We start from the raw sequence: 23,806 nt of genomic DNA, 5'->3' as shown, positions 1-23,806 counted from the left end.
TGTATCAGTTATACTTTTTTGGGTCACCACCAGAGCATTTTCATGATAATGTGACTTAGAAGCACTTATATAATCCTTATAAAAATTTCTAAATATCGATGAGAACTGATTTCCAATCATTTTGTATGGAGAAACCCCAGCAAATCAGTTCTCACATTTGTGGGTTTTAGAACGACCATAGTGTTGTAGATTGTTATTCCCAGTTGATGGAGGCGTCGTTGGGTTTTATAGAGTATTTGCTATTAATGATGCTTAGCTAATCAGCGCTAGTAAAATTAACACGACTTAATTGGAAGAGGAGATGTGCACGCTGGGAGACGAAACTGTGAAGTTAAACACAAGTTCATGGTAAACCTGTAGAAATCCCTTTTCTGCCTGATGGTCCTAGAAGAAGCCATGATTGGACATGCTTCCATGATGACCCAGTAGAAATTGTGACTGTTTTCTGATATTATGCCTACTGCACTGCATTTACTAAAATATAGTTGTAAAAGTCCTATAACTCCATATGTACTGCAAACGCATAGGACGGAGCCTGGATAGTGGCCTCAGAGGCCATGTGTAAGAGCCCCCATACATTAGACTATTCTCGTTTGAACCTGTCGGTATTGGCGGACTTGTCGGACAATCTAGTGTGTATGGGGGACTCCCGACGGTCACTCAGTAGATTATGTCGAGGGAGAGAAGCATGAGATGTGTCCGATTTTGGACTGACGATCCTTTTGTTCTCCATGATATAAGCCGCCATCAATGAGTGGCAGCAGCTCTCTCATAGAGTAGAGAGGAGGGCCCAGCAGAACCGGTGCTCCTGTGTGTCGGAGGATCGGGGAAGTTTGTTGCCGAACCATTGATCAGCTGTCAGTTATGTGAAGTGTTTGGGGGGCTTTAGTATATGGTTCTTCAATGAGAGTATTCTCCCCTAGTGACAATACTAAAGGATAAAGTATCCATATTATAGATTGTGATGGTATATGCCGGATTCACAATGACATTAAAAAATAAGCAAAGGGTATGGCACGGTCCTATAGATTTCTGTTTGTGCCAAGCACGGGGCCACAGTTCGGATCAGTGTTTCAATTCTTTAAAAATCCATATGCAGAAAGGTTGGTGACAACAAATCTACCTCCCATTACAGTTCCCACCGGACGCCTCACTCCGCTAACCCGATCGCTCACGTCAGTGCCTTTCTCGGACATACACTAGATGCAATTACCTGTGAGTAGGCATGTGAGGAAATCCTTATTATTTATGACAGTGTTAATGGTATATCTTACTTCCTAGGTGGGTTGCCTACGAGCAGAAGCATTTCTGTGGAGAACAATACATACTGGAAAAGGGCAGATATAAAACCTACATGGACTGGGGAGGCAGCAATAACACAATACTGTCTATTAGACCGGTTCTTCTGGTGAGTATCCTTGAGTAAATATTATAGCACAGCCATTAGTTTATACTGTAAAGCAGCCATAATGCTGGAGTAGGAGAAGTAATAGACTTCTAATTAGAGGATTTTATGAGTAGTCTATAGCAGTGTTTATAGGGAATATGTCAGCAAGTTTTTGCTTCATAATCTGAGAGTTGCATGATGTAGGGATAAAGGCCCTGATTCCAGTGATGTATCACTTACTAGGCTGTGTGTTGCTGTTTCAATAAAATCATTGTTTTATCAGAAGGAGATTATCACTACAGAACTAGGCATCACATATTTCCTAGTCCAACCCCGCCCGCACCACTGATTAGCAACTCTCTACTTATGCACAGTGTCCATAAAAGCTGCCAATGAGTGGAGGGGGGACAGCAGAGAAAGCAGTGATTGTGCCAAAAGCACACAGAATAGCAAGTTACACATTGCTAGAATCAGGTTCTCAGCCCCTAAATCATTCTGCTCCCAGATTACATAGCAAAAACCCAGCGATAGATTACCAGCTATGATTAAGTCAAGTACCTCTATTAAAACAAATGAAAAAATGCTCCCTAGACTATGATATCACACTGTATTTTACCTATTCTAATCACAGTATCATGTGACTACCCTCTGAGGAGATGGTATTTACCCTCGAGGGCACATATCAAAGTTTGAGGGTTTTCAAAATTTGTATAATTTTATGATAAAAGGTCCCATTAGACACAAACATTGAAGAAACCAGAATTGATTAGGAAAAAAAGGACTTAAAGGGGTATTCCCATCTCCAAGATGCGCATATTCATGAGTTTAATGAGCGGTACCACATGACCACTGAAGGCAGGAAGGGAGACCGTGGGAGAACGGGGCTGCAGAGACCGCACTAGGACGGGTAAGTATAGCGATATTCACCTGTCCGGGGTCCATCACCGCTTGCTGCTGTCTGGCACGTCATCTGTCAGTGACGTTCAGACAGCAGAGGGCATGATGACGTGGTTAGTGCGCGCCGCGCACCCTGCAGTCTGAATGTCACTGAAAAATTACGTGCCAGACAGCAACAAGCAGCGATGGACCCCGGACAGGTGAATATCTCAGGTGCAGGCAGTGACACAGGCACCTGGCCCCCAGAGACGGAGAGGTGAGTATGTCATTTTTTTTATTTTTAAATGCTGCAGCAGCGGAGGCACATGGGGGGAATAATCTATGGAGCATCTTATGGGGGAAGCATATAGGGGCATAATCTATGGAGCATTTTATGGGGGCAGCATATAGGGGCATAATCTATAGAGCATCTTATGGGGGCAGCACATGGGGGCATAATCTATGGAGCATCTTATGGGGGCAGCATATGGGAGCATAATCTATGGAGCATCTTATGGGGGCAGCATATGGGGGCATAATCTATGGAGCATCTTATGGGTCAGCATATGGGGGCATAATCTATGGAGCATTGTTGTGAATTCTCTCTCTGGCTTTCCTCTGGTGATTACTGAAGGTAGTGGAGCTGGTCAGATTGACAGAGGGGTTGCGAGTTCTCTTTCTGGACTCCCTCTGGTGGTTACTGGAGGTAGTGGAGCTGATCTGATTGACAGAGGCTTGTCGCCTGATAATGAGGATGACGATTGGAGATCTGGGGTTTCTGATTGGGATTTAAGACAGCTGACTCCCTCTATCCCTGCTGGTGATTTTCTTCCTGTTCCTTCTGAGGTCTGATGTCTCCTGCTCTTTCCCTGCATGTTCATCTGAGTGGTTCATTTGTTATTCTGTTTGCATTTGATCTGGTTTTGTTTATCTCTGCTTTGTGCGGGTCAGCCAGCTCCGGCTTGGGCTGTGCTGAATCACCGCCCATATGTTACTGCATGTGCCAGTTGGTTTTGTCCCCTGTTATATTGGTCTCTTTTTGCTTTGCTTTCAGAATATACCAGAGTGCTGATATAGTGGGGGCGAAGTCGTGCGACGTCAGTGTTTTTTGTGCATCAGATGTGTTGGACTTTTTGCAGGGTTTTTTGGTGATTGCAGACAGTGTCTTTCCTTTCGTGTCCTGTCTAGTCAGTGTGGGCCCCATCATTTGCTCAGTCTATTTTTCTGCCTGCGTCTCACCGACAATATATGTTTGGGGGCTATCTATTCCTTTGGGGTCTGCTTCTGGGCAGTTTAGATTTCCCCTTTCTTGCTTTAGGCTTAGTTAGCTCTCCGGCTGTGCCGAGGCGTCTAGGATCATCGTAGACACGCGCCATGGCTACTGCTAGTTGTGTGGACAGGATCAGGGATCTGCATCCGCTTAGTTACCAACCTCTCTGGTTTTCTGTGGCTTAGCTTGGGCCTGCTATCCTGCTCGGTGACCATTCATAACAGAGCATCTTATGGGGGCATAATCTACGGAACATCTTATGGGGCCATAACCTTTATGGAGCAGCATATGGGGCATACAGTTGTGGCCAAAAGTATTGACACCCCTGCAATTCTGTCAGATAATACTCAGTTTCTTCCTGAAAATGATTGCAAACACAAATTCTTTGGTATTATTATCTTCATTTAATTTGTCTTAAAGGAAAAAACACAAAAAGACTTGTCCTAAAGCCAAATTGGATATAATTCCACAACAAACATAAAAAAGAGGGTGGACAAAAGTATTGGCACTGTTTGAAAAATCATGTGATGCTTCTCTAATTTGTGTAATTAACAGCACCTGTAACTTACCTGTGGCACCTAACAGGTGTTGGCAATAACTAAATCACACTTGCAGCCAGTTGACATGGATTAAAGTTGACTCAACCTCTGTCCTGTGTCCTTGTGTGTACCACATTGAACAAGGAGAAAAGAAAGAAGACCAAAGAACTGTCTGAGGACTTGAGAAACCAAATTGTAAGGAAGCTTGAGCAATATCAAGGCTACAAGTCCATCTCCAAAGACCAGAATGTTCCTGTGTCTACGGTGCGCAGTGTCATCAAGAGGTTTAAAGCCCACGGCACTGTGGCTAACCTCCCTAGATGTGGACAGAAAAGAAAAATTGACAAGAGATTTCAACGCAAGATTGTGCGGATGTTGGATAAAGAATCTCGACTAACATCCAAACAAGTTCAAGCTGCCCTGCAGTCCGAGGGTACAACAGTGTCAACCCGTACTATCCGTCGGCGTCTGAATGAAAAGGGACTGTATGGTAGGAGACCCAGGAAGACCCCACTTCTTACCCCGAGAGATAAAAAAGCCAGGCTGGAGTTTGCCAAAACTTACCTGAAAAAGCCTAAAACGTTTTGGAAGAATCTTCTCTGGTCAGATGAGACAAAAGTAGAGCTTTTTGGGCAAAGGCATCAACATAGAGTTTACAGGAGAAAAAAAGAGGCATTCAAAGAAAAGAACACGGTCCTTACAGTCAAACATGGTGGAGGTTCCCTGATGTTTTGCTTTGCTGCCTCTGGCACTGGAGTGCTTGACCGTGTGCATGGCATTATGAAGTCTGAAGACTACCAACAAATTTTGCAGCATAATGTAGGGCCCAGTGTGAGAAAGCTGGGTCTCCCTCAGAGGTTATGGGTCTTCCAGCAGGACAAAGACCCAAAACACACTTCAAAAAGCACTAGAAAATAGTTTGAGAGAAAGCACTGGAGACTTCTAAGGTGGCCAGCAATGAGTCCAGACCTGAATCCCATAGAACACCTGTGGAGAGATCTAAAAATGGCAGTTTGGAGAAGGCACCCTTCAAATATCAGGGACCTGGAGCAGTTTGCCAAAGAAGAATGGTCTAAAATTCCAGCAGAGCATTGTAAGAAACTCATTGATGGTTACCGGAAGCGGTTGGTTGCAGTTATTTTGGCTAAAGGTTGTGCAACCAATTATTAGGCTGAGGGTGCCAATACTTTTGTCTGGCCCATTTTTGGAGTTTTGTGTGAAATGATCAATGTTTGCTTTTTGCTTCATTCTCTTTTGTGTTTTTTCATTTAAGACAAATTAAATGAAGATAATAATACCAAAGAATTTGTGTTTGCAATCATTTTCAGGAAGAAACTGAGTATTATCTGACAGAATTGCAGGGGTGTCAATACTTTTGGCCACAACTATATTATTCTATGGAGCATCTTATGGGGCCATTATTAACCTTTGTGCAGCATTATATGGGGTGTATTTTGTATGGAGCATCTTATGGGACTATCATGAACTGTATGGAGCATTATGTGAGACTCCTGATTCAATATGGATATTCAAAAACATTTAACCTACTGATGTCTCAATTAATTTTACTTTTATTGGTATCTATTTTTATTTTTTAAATTTACCAGTAGCTGCTGCATTTTCCACCCTAGGCTTATACTCGAGTCAATAAGTTTTCCCAGTTTTTTGTGGCAAAATTAGGGGGGTCGTCTTATACTCGGATCGGCTTATACAAGAGTATATACGGTAATAATATTAGCAAATAACTCCAATTAGAAATGAAGTATAGTTTTTCTGATTCGCTATGTCGCTAACCCATGTGCAGGCATTGCAGGACCTTCGGTATCCATGGTTACGACCACTATCAACTAGATAACTGTCACTACATCAGTGGATGTAACCATGGATACCTAAGGTCCTGCGATGCCTGTACATGAGGAAAGAGACATAGTGAATCAGAAAAACTATACTACATTTCTAATTGGAGGTATTTGCTAATATTATTATTATTACATCTACTAAATATTGGAGTTAGGAATACCTCTTTAAATTGTCCTAGGCAATGGCCGCCTATGTCTTTGTGCTAGTTTTCATTCTTGGTGGCCACTATTTTGTGTGATTACCTGTTAGAACTTTCTGTCCAGGATCTCTTTGAGGCAGAATATATGCCATATATACTTAAAGTAGATTACTGGTGCAGATGTGTACAATCCTGTTTGCTCATACACAGTATATAAAGGAGTCTCATGTACATAAAGGAGTCTTGCTGAAATAAGTTTCATTTCATTTTCAGGAACCTCTTGGACGGAACGACGTGAAACACTTGGTAAGTTCTGTTCTCTACTTCAACCATAAAACATGATTTGAACCACTGAGCATTGAATGTTGGATTGTTTCTTTTGCTCCCACATTGGGGTTGATCCCACATATAACACTCAGGATGACCTTTATTTGTGGTTGATATTTAGAGAGCAGACGATTAAGTACAAAAATCTTGATGAACTTTTCAGACCTTTTTCTTTGGGAGATCAGGTTTTTTGGCAGTGTTCCACAATGATTTGGAGATAGCACAAAATTGTAGTTATTCTGGGTCAGGTAATGTGAGCTTTAGAATCTCATAGAAGTTAAAGGGATTGCATTTTTTCATTTTTCTGGTCCCTTTAGTAATTGGCCAATCACTGGGGTACAAACTACCTTAAATCCTGGTGGTCAACTTTTACTGCTAATGCTTCAATATTTTACTGTTGGGAAAGGTACAACCAAAAATGAATAGGCGACCAGGCAGCATCGTCGTGCCAAGTTCTCCATAATGAGAGATGCACTTTTCAGCTTCTCTACATTAACTAACTTGCGAGGTTCAAAGCGCAACCTCCTCTCTTTGACCTCCAAATACCCTACCAGAGACTTCACTTCTAATAATAAGGGATTTCCATAACATTTAACCTACTGGTTTGCACATGCATCCTACAGCTTTAAGCTTAATCTTAAAGCCAGGAGACTAACCCCCCATGCACTTGATATAGCTGTCAGCCAAATAATGTTTCAGCCGATCATTCGTCTGACAGCTATCTTGTCCGGCTCTCATACGCAGGAGCACTGTTGAAGGCTCCTGTGTTCTGGATAAAAGAGCCGCTGCCAGTCGTGTCTTATGGCAGATTATATTTCAAGGAAAAAAGGATCCGCAGTCTGGATCCTTAACTCCCACAGCAATCAATTGTTTGGGGACCCATCATATACATTGGACTGACAAATGAACCTGACGATGTCGGTAGTCTAATGTGTATGGGAATTTTTATCCTAGGAGATGTATTTAGTGTTTTTCTGTACAATTCTTCTTCAGGGTCCTGACTTATTTGCATTCAGCCTTGGGAATGTGTATGATGTAATACCATAATGGCTATTGTATCAGTAGCTGTAATTAATTATAAAACAAATTTGGAGTCATTTGAGTCTACGTTGTCACTCTGTGGCTGTATATAAATAGGGAAAAGGGCCCCACAGTGTTCCTAGGGCTGGAACATTAACTATCCCTGCTCTCAAAGGTACCTCTAAAGGTGAGGAGGGTTGGGCCGCAAACCTTACTGTTCTCCTGTTATAACCTAAGCTGTCCCCTCCCCAGGAAGCCTGTGGCAAAAATACTTGAGTATAAACACATAAAACAAACATGGATAACAAAAAACAGCTAACATACAAAACACTCACTAAAGGTAGAGAGGTATATAGGGAAGGGTAGGAATGTACAAACAAATGGGAATGTGACAATGAGAAAGGATAGACCTAAAAACAGCATGCAACAATCTCCAGCAGCAACAACAATCTCCAACTCAGCACAGCGACTCCAAGATGTTAGGAAGTAAAACATTCACTAGCAAAGAAGAGAAGGTCTGGCCAGATTTTATAGGGAGAGGAAATTACAAAGTCAGGAACAGCTGTGAGTTGGTGCTGCAAGTTTGTAACCAGCATTAAGTGTTGTTAACTTCTTCAACACCAAAGGAAACAAATTCCATTTAATATGAAACACAAACACATTAGCTAAATGGAAGATCTCCAATTCACAATACATAGTGATGCTCTAACTCCAGATCTCCCAGCAGGATGTGAACCACTCGTGACTTAGGATTGTATCTTACTGCTCTTGTAGGGTCAAGGACAAATTTGCCTGAGGCAAAAATTGTCCCAATCACCCAGGGGTGATGGCGGTGCATTGTGTCTTCTTTGGAACCCATTGTCTGGAACTGACAAAAGTGTTAATCTGGTGCTGCCCCTATTTTTTATGAACCTATTGGGATCCATGATGTTTTTTTGTAAATCTCTCTGAATTTGAAGACAATCACTAAAGCATTACATACAAATAGTTAGCTCCCACCTATCTCTCTCGATTCCCTCTGCCCCTCATATACCAGTATGCTCATCTTGGCTGAGCATTCTGGTGTTCTCAGCATAAGGATCATCATTTGGAAATCTGATGTGTTGGATCCTTCTCTCCCCTAGCAACATTATCTGACAAGGAGAGAGTCGGGAGCCGCCATATACAATAAATGGATGGCCGATCCTGCCGTTATTAGCAGAGTTCAGACGATTCCTTTACGAAAATAGCATGAGTGTATTCACATGCCAGAATTAAATAAAAAAAACACATGGATGTCTGTTAAATGATCAAATACAGTGGGAGATTATAATTTTGTCAAAAAGTTTTAAAATAATATGCAGTTTTGAAACAACATTCACTTCCATTGCACTATGGATTTTGAGTACGGAATCCACATGGAAAATCACAAAATCGTCACCAAATCCAGTGTGGCCATGGATTCAGTGGTTTATGAAGTGGACCCATTAGCTCCTAAATTCAGTATTATCTACTAAATTGAGAAATTCCTAAATATGATGTTACTCTGTCTCCTGTATAGACCAGAACGATTTGCCGCAAAAGTAAAGGCAACAGAATGAAATTCTAGTGTAATGTAATATGGAAGCCATTACTGTAATGCCAGCGCTCTGTATAGAAGCCTGTATTCTGTGAATAAGTCTGGTGCCCGCTGGGGGCATCAAGTGGCCAAAGTGACAATGCCATTCACAGGGTACAAGCTGCCATAAACGAGGCATGTATTCTGTCGATGTTGTCTGCAAAAAATGTCATGGCGGTATTGGTTTGCCGACCTATTCCTTCTACTCTTTTCAGATTTCGTCCCACTTGTGAATTGAGAGACCATGTTAATCTGGTGTGTGTAGTGCATTGTCCTAAAATATGCAATAAATTGGCTTCAGGTCAAAAGATTTTGTAAGAGAAAATAGTCAGTGATACAGTAGTTCCACATGGTGTAGAGCTGCTGAGACCTCCAGTGATCAGGGTGACCCTGCAGCATGTGTTTATTTGTTCTGTAGCGCCACCACAGGGACAGTGAAGAGCTGCTTTTTAGGCTCCTGAATTGGGGACACCCATCTATAATCCCATCACATTTTCAAAATTTTTACTACTTACATGTTTTGGGTCTTTGCAGATTAAAGCTTATTCAAGAACGGAATTCCAGGGGGAAGACATGAATTTCACTGAGGGTTTATCTGACTTTACATCTTTTATGCCGATGTCTTTCAAGGTCTTAAGAGGATGGTAAGAAAAATATTTATTACAAAACAATATATCAAGAGTATATCCATGTGACAGAATAGTCTGTGTGGCTGACAGTTCTGCAGGTGTACACTGGGAGGGTGACACTTCCGTCACAACCACTTTTACCAGAACAGAACGGAAGCATACTGGACTGTTTCCTCTTGGATGGCCACCTGAACGTTCACCAAGCGGACCACCTTATAGTAAATATAGACCAGTCTAGCGCCATGTTTGTCCATCATAGAACAAGGCAGATGCATTTTTCTGTTCCCATAATGGAACAGAAAAACAGGACTAAAAGCACCTTGACCTAACCCTTCTTATTTATTATACTTGAAATCACCCGTATATGCCACAAATGTATGATAGATGCAGGTCCCTCTAATATGGGACATGGATTTGTCTCATGAATGGGGCTATGCTTTTAGTGCTCGTGGATAGATGGTTGCGAATGTTTGACCCTCTCTGTTCATTTGTATGGGAAATCTGACCACCTCCAGAGTTGCCAACTTGACTTTTTATTTTTCCTTGTCAGCTTATCAAAAACTTACGGACGGCAATATTTTTACAGAAACATTGGAAAATCATAATAAATCATTAGGATGATAAATGATCCATGTCTATAGCCCATAATTCTGATATGAAGACATTATCTGCATTTAGGCTAAGTTCACACTATGGCTGGTCTGGGTATGGCTGCGTACGTCCTCACTTAAGCTCCGCCTACTTACGCATGCGTCCTGCGTACCTATCTTTAACATTGGGTACGCAGGGACATGCGTTGTATGCGGATGCTTCCGCATGCAGCGTTTTGACGTACTCGCCGACCGCACGGGAACGAAACATGTTGCACTTCTGTGCGTTCGGCCGTCACGTCGGAAGTAGGCGGAGCATAGGCGAAGCTTAAGGGAGGACGTACACAGCCATACCCAGACCAGCCATACCCAGACCAGCCGTACGCAAGTGTGAACTTAGCCTAACTGTAAAACAATGACAATTATAGTCAAATAAATCTGTATAAGTTTCTTGAGCCTGAAAAATATCACGGACACATCAAGGGTTTTTTTTACGGACAGGGGAAAAAAATGCCCTCATTTTACTGACTAACCTGGAACTTCCGGATGGTTGGCAATCCTGACCATCCCTGCACTGATATCAGCATGACTAGGCCCCGCTCTGGAGATACATGTCAGTCTTAGTGATGGGTCCCACATCTAGCATACATTTATGGCCTATCCTAAGGATATGCCATCAATTTCAGGCATGGTAGACAGCAGGGCTGTGGAGTCGGAGTCGTGGAGTCAGAATCGGTGTCATGGAAATTGAGAAGTCGGAGGTTTGGCTTACCGTCTCCACAACCCTTGCAGGGCTGTGGAGTCAGAGTTAGATCCCATTTTGGTGTCGGTGTCATGGAAATTGAGGAGTTGGAGTCAGAGGTTTGGCTTACCAACTCCACAGCCCCGGAGACAGTGTGATTCTTCAATAAAACGAGCATAAACAAAAATTGCTTTAGTTTTTAGGTAACATGCAAATGTATTAATTTAGATTCCGTTACATTATTACCCAACGCCTTATTCAGAGACAAAAAAAAAAGCAAATCCTATTTTTCATCAGTGTGCGGTGTTTATTTTTCAGCCATTTTTGATTTTTCTGTCAATTTTTACCCTTAGTAGCCTCCATTTTTCTGGTATGTATATAAGAAAAATCCATGTTTCTTCTACTCATTAACAGCCCAGCATGACACATAGATGAGCCAATATATAGAGAAAAAGAAACTACATCAGCTCACCGATGAGGGTAGTTGTTCCTGGATGGATGCGGTGCAAGGAAATCTTGAGTCCCGCTTCCCAGGTGAAACAAGGTAAGTATAAGGAAGGAAATATCAAGCTACTGCCAAGGGATTATATTATTAATAAAAAAAATACTTTATTGACACATGTTAAACATGATTAGAAACACTAGGCCTACGCGTTTCAAGCAAAATAGAACTAAGCTTTTTTGCTTGAAATGCGTAGGTCTAGTGTTTCTCATGTTTTTGTGTCAATAAAGTACTGTATATATTTTTATTAATAATATAATCCCTTGGAGGAGTAGCTGGATTTTTCCTTCTTTGTACTTACGTCATGACACACAGATGGCATCTATGTACTATCCGATTTTTTTCATAGACCCAGTGATTTGGATAGGTGAGTTGGATCAAAAATTGACATGTCTTTGTTTTTGGGGTTTTGTTTGTGGAGCGCAGAAAAACATGGGTGTGTGAATATCCCATAAACTACAATAGGTCCATATTCTACACAGATAGGACAAGTACCTGAAATTCACATGAGTGAGGCCTTAGCGACAATGTACAAGAAAGAATAGCGGCTTATTGCGGAATGATAGAATCAGGCTCCAGCAATAACCTCTTTCCTTTAGGAGATCTGTAGGATACTAATGTTTAGTGAGTTCAATAGTTCGTAAAGCATCTACCATGTTAGTCAGGAGCTGCTCCTCAAGAGATCTTCCAGCAATGTTCCTGCCGGGTGAGGGGGATGGGACATGTTTCCAAGCTTGGTAAGGTGACAGATTTTGGCGCCATCATGCAGATCTGTGATTGCTTCATTTCTTCTACCTAAACTTTGCCTTTCTCCTTCGGTGTTGACCAGTAATGAGATATTTGTCACATTCTCTGTCTCTTCCAGCTGGCTGCTGGGCTATGGATCAGACGATGGTGACAATCTGTGCGTGCTGGAAGAGGGACATTTCCCAGACTTGGCCTCATGTGGATGTCCTACAGCCGAGATCAAATCCATCAAGCCAATAGATTATGTAAGATACTTGTAGCATCTGTTTCTCAATATTAATTGTACTTTTCCTAATATCGCTAGTCAGTCAGCGGTATCTGCATGTCCGCCTGGTTACTTGGTCTAAATTATTCAATAGTAAGAATTACAATATGTGTAGGGAAGAAGCAAGTGTTTTTCTATTTCTATTGATCAGGGTCATGTGGATGTTTTGGGTTGTCATTATGATTTAAAAAGAGAAAACACAGTAGTTTGACAATGAATGGCTTTACCCAACCACTAACCAAGAGTGGAGAAAAAGTTTTGGTGTTATCATTCATATTCTCTGAAAAAAGGCCAAGAAAGTAAAAATTCTGCCGGTGTATGTAAAATGTTGAGCACAACTGTATGTCTATCTTAAATGGGTTGCTCCAGTTCTTCAGCATTGAACCGCTCCTCTGACACTCGGCTTCCTGCTTATCGGGGGGCTGTACTCTCCTGAGGATTGACGGTTTGGGCTGGCAGCATAGCTGCGTCACTGTCCAGCATTGTGCTCTCTACAATTCTGCTGTTGCAACAGAGAGTTGCAAGGGTTGTGAAGTTGGTCAAATCCAGAGACCCGACCAGCTTTTAGAGCAGCATTTCCAAGCTTTATAACAGCTTACAAGCACATGCTCCTTGTCTCCTTGTCTGCAGAGGTGGCCGGTAACCTAGTCACTGAGGTGTAAACTGTAGAATTAAAATCTCTCCAGTCTTGAGAACAGAGAGGATTTTTAATATGGGGTAAATTGCAAAGTTGCTTGAGACAACCCCATGAAGAAAGCGACAAAGGTTCTAGAAAGCAGGGGTGAGTCAGGATGCAGCTGCTCCCAGATTATCTCGGTAATTTATTATAGTTATACAGTCAAAACTCCACAGAACACCAGTTCTTTAAGAAATCTACGACTTCATGTACGTGATGATGAGCATTATGAGTTGACTTTGCCATAACCTTGTATTTTTTCATATTAATTGTAGGTCTTTGCTGAACCTTCTGTAAGTCTGTTTGCCCTGGACTCGTGTGAAGGGAGACAGCTGCACTTTGAGGATGCTGTGACCTCTGTCCTTAGCAAGGACATTCACTTCTATACCCAGTCTGTGTGGGTCAGGAGAGGACTGTAAGTATCAGCAATCATTGGAATTGATTTAGAGGGTCTGTGGAACAGGACACCGATTATACCTCTTTTAAAAGCAAGGTTGTTCTCCCGTTATGTTGGTTTATCACAAAAGAAAATTGCCTCCTCATAGGTTTGTGCTTCTAATAAAAGTCTTATTAGCGAATCACTAAGAGATAGAGTTGAACAAAAAGCTGTACAGAACCTTAGTCCCTTCAGACATATTAGTAGTTTGTGGCTGCTGAACCAGAAGTCCGCATATCTCCTCCTACCTGATGGGATCCCAAGCGCTTCTTCTGTATGCCTGGTGCAATGTTGTGGCTGCCATCTGTACCTCCCCAGTGCCTCTTCTGTATGCCTGGCCCAATGTTGTGGCTGCCCTGTGTAACTCCTCTTACGTGACAGGATCTCCAGCACCTCTTCTGTAGGCCTGGAGCAACTTTGTGGCTGCCCTATGTACCTCCTCTTACCTGATGTGATCCCCAGCGCCTCTTCTGAAGGCCCGGCACAACGTTGAGGCTGGCCCGCGTACCTCATCTTACCTGATGGGATCCGCAGCGCCTCTTCTATAGGCCTGGCACAGCATTGTGGCCACCCCGCTTACTTTCTTTTGCCTGACAGGATCTCCAGTGCCTCTTCTATAGGCCTGGCACAGCATTGTGGCCACCCCGCTTACTTTCTTTTGCCTGACAGGATCTCCAGTGCCTCTTCTATAGGCCTGGCACAGCATTGTGGCCACCCCGCTTACTTTCTCTTGCCTGACGGGATCTTCAGCGCCTCTTCTATATGCCTGGCACAGCATTGTGGCTGCCCAGCTTACTTTCTCCTACCTGAAGGGATCCCCAGCTCATCTTCTGTAGGTCTGGTGCAATGTTACTGTTGCAGCAAATTGTCCGCCTGACTTAACGCCAGACCTACTAATCAGAAGAGACCACCGGGTATGTCTACCTTATTTTATAGTTATTCACATGGTGGTCTGGGGGTCCTGAATTTTTATTTGTACCATAAAACGGCAGTTCTAGAGGCGTTAAGGGAGTGGTATGATGATTCTAGTACTCACAAATGGGTGCTTGTGGAGAAATACTTGGCCCCGCGTGGGACTTTGAGATTTCTACTGGAGGCCCGAGTGCTTAGTTCCTTTGCCCCCTCTCTTCCCTTGCAGACAATGAAAGTGGCATTTTCTTACTGGTCTGATCTGGTCTCTTCTCGTCAGGTGATTAAATTTGAGTCTTTCTCTATTAGAGCCTCGGAGCTTCATGTGGATGGCCTCACGTTAGGCAATTGGGTGAGGAATGGTATTGTGGTCATGAAAGATATCCTCTTAATTCAGGAGTTGAAACCTTTCTCTGTCCTAATGGATGAATTTGGCCTTCACAGAAATAACTTCTACCAGTACCTGCAAATTCGGCATTTTTTAAATTCATGTGTATTTCCCTTATCCTGTCATAATGCTGTTTGCTCGCCAATACAGTGGTTTTTTAGTTCTTCCTCCTCTCAAAAACACGGCCTCTCGGTAGTATATAAAGTGTTTAATTCCCCCGGTAATGGTCCTAAACAAGCGTATATGAGGCGCTGGGAAGGGGCTCTTGCTTTCTCCTCAACCCCGGACCAATGGTGGTCCACTTCTGGCGACTTGCAGAAATATTCCTCCTGTATCAATCATCTTGAGCAGCTTAAGAACATTCACTTTGACTGGTATTACACCCCGCTGAAGATTTCCAAATTCCGTGGTTCCTATCCCCGATCCTGCTGGAAGGGTTGCTCGGGTGTTGGTTCCCTAGGGCACGTGTGGTGAGATTGCCCGCTCATCCGGCCTTTTTGGGAAGAAGTGTCTAACATTATTACCTCAGTTACAGGCCTGGCTGGAAGTTTGAGCGGTCCGCTAGCGGTTTTGGGGATCGGTTTACATATATTCCCTGGCGATTTGAGACCGATTGTATCACACATTCTAATAGCAGCACGTATGTGTCTGGCAGACCACTGGAGAGAAATAACTATCCCCTCTAAATTGGAAATTATCCAAAAAATCCATAAACATTACCAATACGAGCTCCTTCTGACCTCAGATATATTTACTAAAAATAAAATAAGGAATTGCTGGTTCCCCTGGGTGGTGTCCAAATTCTCGTCCTTCCAGTCCTGATTGGTGGACCTATGATCTTATTACCCATCATCCCTACCCTTGCTTCCTATGTTGCACATTGTATCCCCTAACCCTACTATGCAGAATTTTCAGCTGTTATCTGTTTTTACTTTGAATTTTATTGTCCTGCTGTTTGTTATAGGACAAATTTTTCAACTGTCCGCATGTTTGTTGCGTTGTATAATCTGTTTTATATAAAATCTTAATAAAAAATTATTGATATAAAAAGGAAGAGTCCACCGGGGATGTCAGCAAATGGGAGGTGACTCGCAGGGCTCTGGTCAGCGGCTTTGAACTACCAAGGTAGCCGAAAGTGACTAGGGTTTTTTGCTCAACTTTGTTAAGCGAAACTAAACCAGTTTTATTTGGTCTGACTACGAATATACAGTAAAAGTAAAACACACACAAAGAAGAGGAGCAGACGATCATAGGTGAAGGAAGAGTGGAACGAGTGCAACAAGTAACTAACTGTGGCTGCTGTCACTCATAAACAGACACTAGGGACGAAAACATTGAACACGCATGGTCCTCTGCTACATAGATTACCTAACTCAGACTGCACAAAAAATAATCCGAAAATGAACGTTTTTCCACACGTAGCCTATAGAATTATTACTCCAGAATTACAAAGCAAAACATTTTCTGCAGCCAGACCCCTGTGTTCACACATTTATCTTCTATCCTGTGAATAGGTGATAAAAGTTCTTTATGGGACAAACCTTTTAAACTTCTAAGAACTTGAGAACTCATTGCTTAAGGAGGACTCGGCTCTCCTAATAACAAACTACAATAAAGCATCAGTGCTAAAGCATCTTTTCTTAGAAGCCCTTTAGTATGCTGTCCCTCTGTTATTCCTCCAGTAAACGGGTGAACAAATGGATAATTGAAAGTTACTAGTCCGCTTTCCATTCCTTCTGTCCAATCAGGGACAGTACCCCATTGACAAAAGGAATAGTAAACTCAAGTTATTCACATAGATTTTAGATAGAGAAACCACATGACACAGTTATACAAAATCCGGCAGAATTATCTTATGGGAAACACAAGTGTTTAATACATCATCAGTCTACACAGAAACTTCTAGGCAAGAAATAAAGTCACAAATCCACCAAAATACACAAAACCTAATTCTGCAAAAACATGAAATGGTAAAAACAATGTGCCGTAAATGTATAAGGCAGCCTAAATCACAAAAAACCACAGCACTCACATATCCTATGATTTATGCTACTCTCTACCACTGAGCACCTACATCTATTTTGTCGGTGTGCCCGCCATTATTTCCTCTATTGATAGGGCAGCATGCAGTGGTGAGCACAACTCAACAGTGTTCATAAGATGTCAGAATTATGGATGTATTAAAGGGCACAGTGCAGTTTACCATAGACAGTTATCCAAATTCATATCATATGTAATTGTAATATGCAAGAGCCAGCTGATCACTGTATGAGTGCAGGCAAGATCATAACAGATGGGATAACACCTCTATATACAGTAGATAACACAGGATCCACCATTCACAATAGGTGATGTCACAGCTCACCTCCTCCTCCAGTACAATGACAAATAGCACCTCTATATACAGTAGATAACACAGGATCCACCATTCACAATAGGTGATGTCACAGCTCACCTCCTCCTCCAGTACAATGACAAATAGCACCTCTATATACAGTAGATAACACAGGATCCACCATTCACAATAGGTGATGTCACAGCTCACCTCCTCCTCCAGTACAATGACAAATAGCACCTCTATATACAGTAGATAACACAGGATCCACCATTCACAATAGGTGATGTCACAGCTCACCTCCTCCTCCAGTACAATGACAAATAGCACCTCTATATACAGTAGATAACACAGGATCCACCATTCACAATAGGTGATGTCACAGCTCACCTCCTCCTCCAGTACAATGACAAATAGCACCTCTATATACAGTAGATAACACAGGATCCACCATTCACAATAGGTGATGTCACAGCTCACCTCCTCCTCCAGTACAATGACAAATATCACGTCTATATACAGTAGATAACACAGGATCCACCATTCACAATAGGTGATGTCACAGCTCACCTCCTCCAGTACAATGACAAATAGCACCTCTATATACAGTAGATAACACAGGATCCACCATTCACAATAGGTGATGTCACAGCTCACCTCCTCCTCCAGTACAATGACAAATAGCACCTCTATATACAGTAGATAACACAGGATCCACCACTCACAATAGGTGATGTCACAGCTCACCTCCTCCTCCAGTACAATGACAAATAGCACCTCTATATACAATAGATAATACAGGATCTACCATTCACAATAGGTGATGTCACAGCTCACCTCCTCCTGTACAATGGCAAATAACACCTCTATATACAGTAGATAACACAGGATCCACCATTCACAATAGGTGATGTCACAGCTCACCTCCTCCTGTACAATGACAAATAACACCTCTATATACAGTAGATAACACAGGATCCACCATTCACAATAGGTGATGTCACAGCTCACCTCCTTCTGTACAATGACTCCTAACACCTCTATATACAGTAGATAACACAGGATCCGCCATTCACAATTGGTGATGTCACAGCTCACCTCCATCTCTTATGCAATGACTTATAACACTTCTTTATACAGTAGATAACACAGCAGCCACCATTCATAATTGGTGATGTCACAGCTCACCTCCTCCTGCACAATGACAATGACTGATAACACCTCTACCTACAGTAGATAACACAGGATCCACCATTCCCAATTGGTGATGTCACAGCTCACCTCCTCCTCCCTTCACAATAACATTTGGCCAGATCAGAGCATGCCTATAAAGCTCTCTTGTATAAATCAGTGAGTCAGAGCTTGTCTACTCCTGCTTATATCCATGTGGCTGTTGAAAGGAACAGGAAGTATAAGCCTAATAATGGGGTTAGCAGCCAGTGGGAAGATTGCAAGATATTCTTAATATAAATAGTGATATGGAAAATTAAAATGTCTTTTTTTTTAGTAAATTACCTAAAAACCTGATTTAAACTATAGGTTGTTTTTTTAATTACACATTATCTGTAAAGAATTTCATATACAGATATATATGCAGTATATACACATTATATTTAGGTATATTCTATATAGTTTTCCATTCTTGGAAGTCTGGAAGTCCTCACTGTATGGGTGGGGGCAGGCTGATAATGGACCCCCATATTAAACCTCCATATCCATCGATGGCGCATTAGATATGGTCTGTTGTTGGTTGCGATGAATCCTCATTAGAATTGTCATTTTTCTGCCATATTCTTTGTCTCAGTCTGGTGCTACACGGCGACTTTGCCTGTTACACCACAGGTCGTGTGGCTGAAGATTGCTATGTGCCATTTCTACATCGAATGCAGGTGTGAATGGGGTAGTATTGTGACCCTTAGGGTACCACGACCATGACCAATGGGTCTCAAGTCTGACTGGGTTTGTCTTTTTGTGACTTACTTGTCACAGTACCATAGGGGTCACAATGCTACCCCAATCACCTGAATCAGGCCGGGATCACACACAGCGAGATACGGCCGAGTCTCGCAGGTTAAAACCAAGCTCTGGCGCCAGCACTCTGGAGCGGAGCGTGCAGCCGCACAGCAATACATGGAGCTGCACGCTCCGCTCCGGAGTGCCGGTGCCAGAGCTTGGCTTTAACCTGCGAGACTCGGCCGTATCTCGCTGTGTGTGACTCCGGCCTTATGCTGCGGTTCAGAAATGGCACCCAGCAATCTTTGGCCGGGGGTGAGTGGGCTGTTAGCCTTGATGGCAGCCCTCCACTTGTTCCATTGGAGCTCTGGATCTTTCCAGGGTAATGAGAGTTTTGCCCCAAGGGAGAATGATACTCGCAGTCCCTGACAAGGTGCAGCCCTTGCAGAACTATGTGTTATATTTGCAGGGAGTTTCTGCCACACTCTGACACTCAAACACTTGTTACTTTCCACCTCCAAACTAAACAGTTTGTGAAAGGAAATGTTGAGCGTCTTTAGCACTGGTATTTGGACCCGCCTGTTTGCACATTCTTGTGTGTGTCACTTTCTGAGATTATTCTTGTGTCTTCTTGTGACCGTGACAGGATTGTTGTGTGACAGCCTCTCTATTCCACAGAAGTCTTTTGTGTCATTAAAAAAATACTTTTTAGCTATTAAAACAACTTTGTAATACTTCCACATCTTCGTAAAATTGTACATTCTTTCTAATTACACTCATTTATATGTTATCTTCTATACATTGCAACACTAGACATACTGATAGCGAATTTAGATTGTGAGCCCCATCGGGGACAGTGACGATAATGTGTGCAAACTGTAAAGCGCTGCGGAATATGTTAGCGCTATATAAAAATAAAGATTATTATTATTATTATTAACACTAACATTGAATGGGTTCTGCGGCAATAGAAAAGAATAGACCACTAAAGGAAATGTCAAATAAAAAAATTCTAAATCATTTTAATTAGCAAATCACAAACATTTTATCTAGGGAGTCACTATAGAATTTAAATTGCCTCCCCCTTCTTACACTTACAAAAACTGTCTATGAGCATATACAGTGGGAATTTTCCCCGATGTGACCTGGAGATAACTTATACCTTGTATTCTCATTCAAAGTGACATGGTGGACAACAGTATGAGCAGTTTCCTCTTACCTTATCACCCCTGTTATCTCTAGTAATAGATCAGAAAGACATGGTTGACAGCAGTATGAGCAGCCTCTTCTTACCTTAGCACCTCTGTTATCTCTAGTATTAGGTCAGAAAGAAATGGTTTACAGCAGTGTGAGCAGCCTCTTCTTACGTTAGCACTCCTGGTATCTCCAGTATTCGATCAGAAGCACATGGTGGACAGCAGTGTAAGCAGCCCCTTCTTATCTCAGCACCCTTGGTATCTCCAATATTAGTTCAGATACACAAGGTGGGTAGCAGTGTAAGCAGCCTCTTCTTACTCCAAAACTCGTGGTATCTCCAGTATTGTATCAGAAAGACAGAATGGACAGCAGTGTAAGCAGCCTTTTCTTTCCACAGTAACGCAATAATCTCCAGTATTAGATCAGAAAGAACAGCTGTGTGATTAGGCTCTTCTTACCTCAGCACCCCTGGTATCTCCAGTATTGGATCAAAATGACAGGATGGACAGCAGTGTCAACAGGCTACTAGCCTCCTCCTACTTGAGAACTCCTGGTATATCCAGTATTAGATCAGAAAGACAGAGTGAGCAGCAGTGTGAGCAGCCTCTATTCATCTTACCTCAATGTTAAGTTAAAAACACTGGATGAACAGCAATGTAAGTGACCTCTTCTTATCTAAGGACTTTTGGTATGTCCAGTATTAGATTAGATAGGCAGGGTGGACAGCAGTGTGAGCAGCCTCTTCTTACCTCAGCACAACTGGCATCTCTAGTAGTATATGAGAATCACAACGTTTGAAAGCAGCGTGAGCAGCCTTTTCTTACCTCAGCACCCATGGTATGATAAATGTGAGGTCAGACAAGGTGGACAAAGGTGTTGGCAGCCTTTTCTTCAGCACTTTGGTATCTCCAGTATTATACAATATCAGAAAGACTTTGTGGATAGCAGTGCAAGCAGCATCTTCTTACTTAAGCATCACATAAATATAAGTCACATTTTATGACCTAATTAATGGAAGTCTAGTAATCCTCTTATCCCAGGGAAAATCCTCTAAAAGATATTGGTCAGTTATGCAAATTATTTGATAATGTATGTCATATCAGTCATTATAGGACCTGGGGAAGCCTACCAATGTCTGGAATTAATATGTATTAGCTCTTATTTCACTTGGAAACAAATCAATAGAGATTATAGAAACCTCGGGGAAACACCTAGAGATCCTGCATTTCACTAATCACTAATCATGCATTAGACCTCAATGCACATCTCTATTTCTGTAATCAGTTATTTCCAATCATCACCCACAGGTAAGATGCAGTTAGTAATAACTGTGTATGATAGAAGGAGGAATGGGGAGATGAATGCTGACCTAGTCAGATTAAGGACAATGTCATTTGTCTGTGGTTTGGCATGTATTCGGCATCTACTGTACTAAAATGCATACTGGGGTCTCCTTGTACATCTGTCATGTACCATACATTATTTGTCTAAGCACCAGCCCAATAATTTAATGGATTGCTCCGCTTCTCTTGCTCAGGTTGACTGCACCTGTCTCATCGGCGCCACTTGTCAGACTGGCAGTCAGCAACCGTAGAATGCTGTTGCACTCGTTTTCTGAAAGCCAGATTGCTGGAAGCCATTGTAATGTAATGTTTTTTTTAGTGACGATGTCTGAGCAAAGCACAAGATTGTTATTTTTACATCAATTTTTCAATGTCATAGATAATTGATGTATTTGTATCACTTTGGTATTTTTTAAGGTAGCCAAGGGGAAGCTTGAGGGTGCAGGCTGCATGGCAACCTACATACCGGCCAGTAGTCTGGAGAATGGAGACGTTAGTGCTGTTGTGTTTTGTGGACAGAGACGTTGTGAGATTTACAAGATTTAATACACTATTTAGCGGCTGCCCTCAATATTGTAGCTTTGTCCTTTGCACTTGAATTCATCTTGATTGACAGGTGTTTCGTGTTCACCTATTGTAGCCAAGGAGAAGTCAGAGGAGAACCACTCTGAACACTCCTCCCCATGCCCCACTCTTTTTAATACAATGGTTTCTAGAACAGAATTAACTTCTTGAGATGTTGGTGTTAGGAATCTGTGTTCTGCCATACCTATGCAGAGATCCAGTTCCTCACATTTATCTCCAGAGGCTAAGTCCTCTGTACCAGCTTCTGAGCATGCTCACAGGACGAGCTCCTATTGGAGTTCAGGTGTCAGGTGCTCAGGTCCTGCTTTCAATCCTATTGGCTCCTCTGGGAGTTCTGGAGATTTCCGGCAAGTCCCATACGCTATAAAAAGTGCACATGGCTGTTCCGCCATGCGCTGGTATAGTCATACTTGCTGCTGTATGTTTGTTGATGGATGCATGGACTGGTGAATGACTCATTTGAAACCCCCATTCCTTGGTTATTACGAATGTGTGAGTGTTTAAGTCAGAGCCAGTATTAGCGCCAGCGCGCCATTGCTCCAGCGCCCAGCAGCTTAGCGTCTGACATTGCGCCTGCGTTTCAGCGGTGTCTCCCTGCGGCACTATCTACACCGCGCTGCTTTCGCAGTCCAGAGAGGGTTCGCAGTAGGTTACTATTGCATATGTTTATGCTTGCAGCTCTGTGTGTGTAACAGAGCTTGCTCCAGTATTACCACTACATGTGCTTCAGCTTGCAGCTCTGTGTGTGTAACAGATTCTGCACAGTGCACTTGGGTGACGCCTTTAACCCTGTGCACACTACCGCCTCATAGCTCTGCCACCTCCTAGCAGTGGTTTTACCATCTACCGCACGGTGGACCCCGAGCGGTGAACGCACTTTATTATAATTTTATTTAGTGCGTTCCACCGCTCATAATAGTTGGTCCGTGAGTTTTGCTCTTGAGGAACAAATACAGAACATACGTTGTAAACTATGTTTTATGTTTCACCCGGTGAGACTCCTGGTCTGGATGAGCAGTTGTTATGCAGCATGAACTGAAGATATTGGTGTAGCAGGGACATCCGGATGGAACAACGCAAGCTGATCTGACAATCAAGTGATCAGAGTTAAGGAAATGGCACCAGGCGTGACACAAGGAAGCAGGGTAGACTCATTGATGATGAACTGAAGTTGAGTTACGCAGGAGGCAATGGCAGTACTGGACGAGCGGAGTAGTAGAGTTAAGTTAGCAATGCAGCACAATTGATTTTGTCACATAGTCCAATGCAGAACTGATTGCAGTATGATTCTGTGATATAGCAGAGCTGAGTTTTCCACAGAGTGTTATGCAGAGTTGACAATAGAATGGTAGAATTGACTCAGTGAAATAATAGAGCTGGGCCCATCACTGGCTCCAATTTAGGGCTTGCAGCGATATGGCAGAGTAGCATTGCTGGATCATCACTAATCTAAGGCAGAACTGATCCGTAGTATAGCAGAGTACTCAGCAATGT

The 23,806-nt window shown here is 42.5% G+C and overlaps 1 protein-coding gene across 2 annotated transcripts in view; it reads left to right on the top strand.

The window, feature by feature from the left end:
- Positions 1-23,806, top strand: part of CRYBG3 (crystallin beta-gamma domain containing 3) — a 205,349-nt gene that overhangs the window by 165,576 nt on the left and 15,967 nt on the right. For both annotated transcript variants that reach the window (XM_073584406.1, XM_073584407.1), the window contains exons 14-18: positions 1,282-1,408; positions 6,345-6,377; positions 9,550-9,659; positions 12,344-12,470; positions 13,442-13,581. In XM_073584406.1, coding sequence (XP_073440507.1) covers positions 1,282-1,408; positions 6,345-6,377; positions 9,550-9,659; positions 12,344-12,470; positions 13,442-13,581 — 537 coding nt within the window. The remainder of the gene's footprint in view (positions 1-1,281; positions 1,409-6,344; positions 6,378-9,549; positions 9,660-12,343; positions 12,471-13,441; positions 13,582-23,806) is intronic.

Source organism: Dendrobates tinctorius, unplaced genomic scaffold (assembly GCF_039654945.1).
Source record: "Dendrobates tinctorius isolate UK_male_01 unplaced genomic scaffold, ASM3965494v1 ptg000084l, whole genome shotgun sequence".
Lineage (NCBI taxonomy): Eukaryota > Metazoa > Chordata > Amphibia > Anura > Dendrobatidae > Dendrobates > Dendrobates tinctorius.
This window is presented reverse-complemented; position numbering and strand designations above follow the sequence as displayed.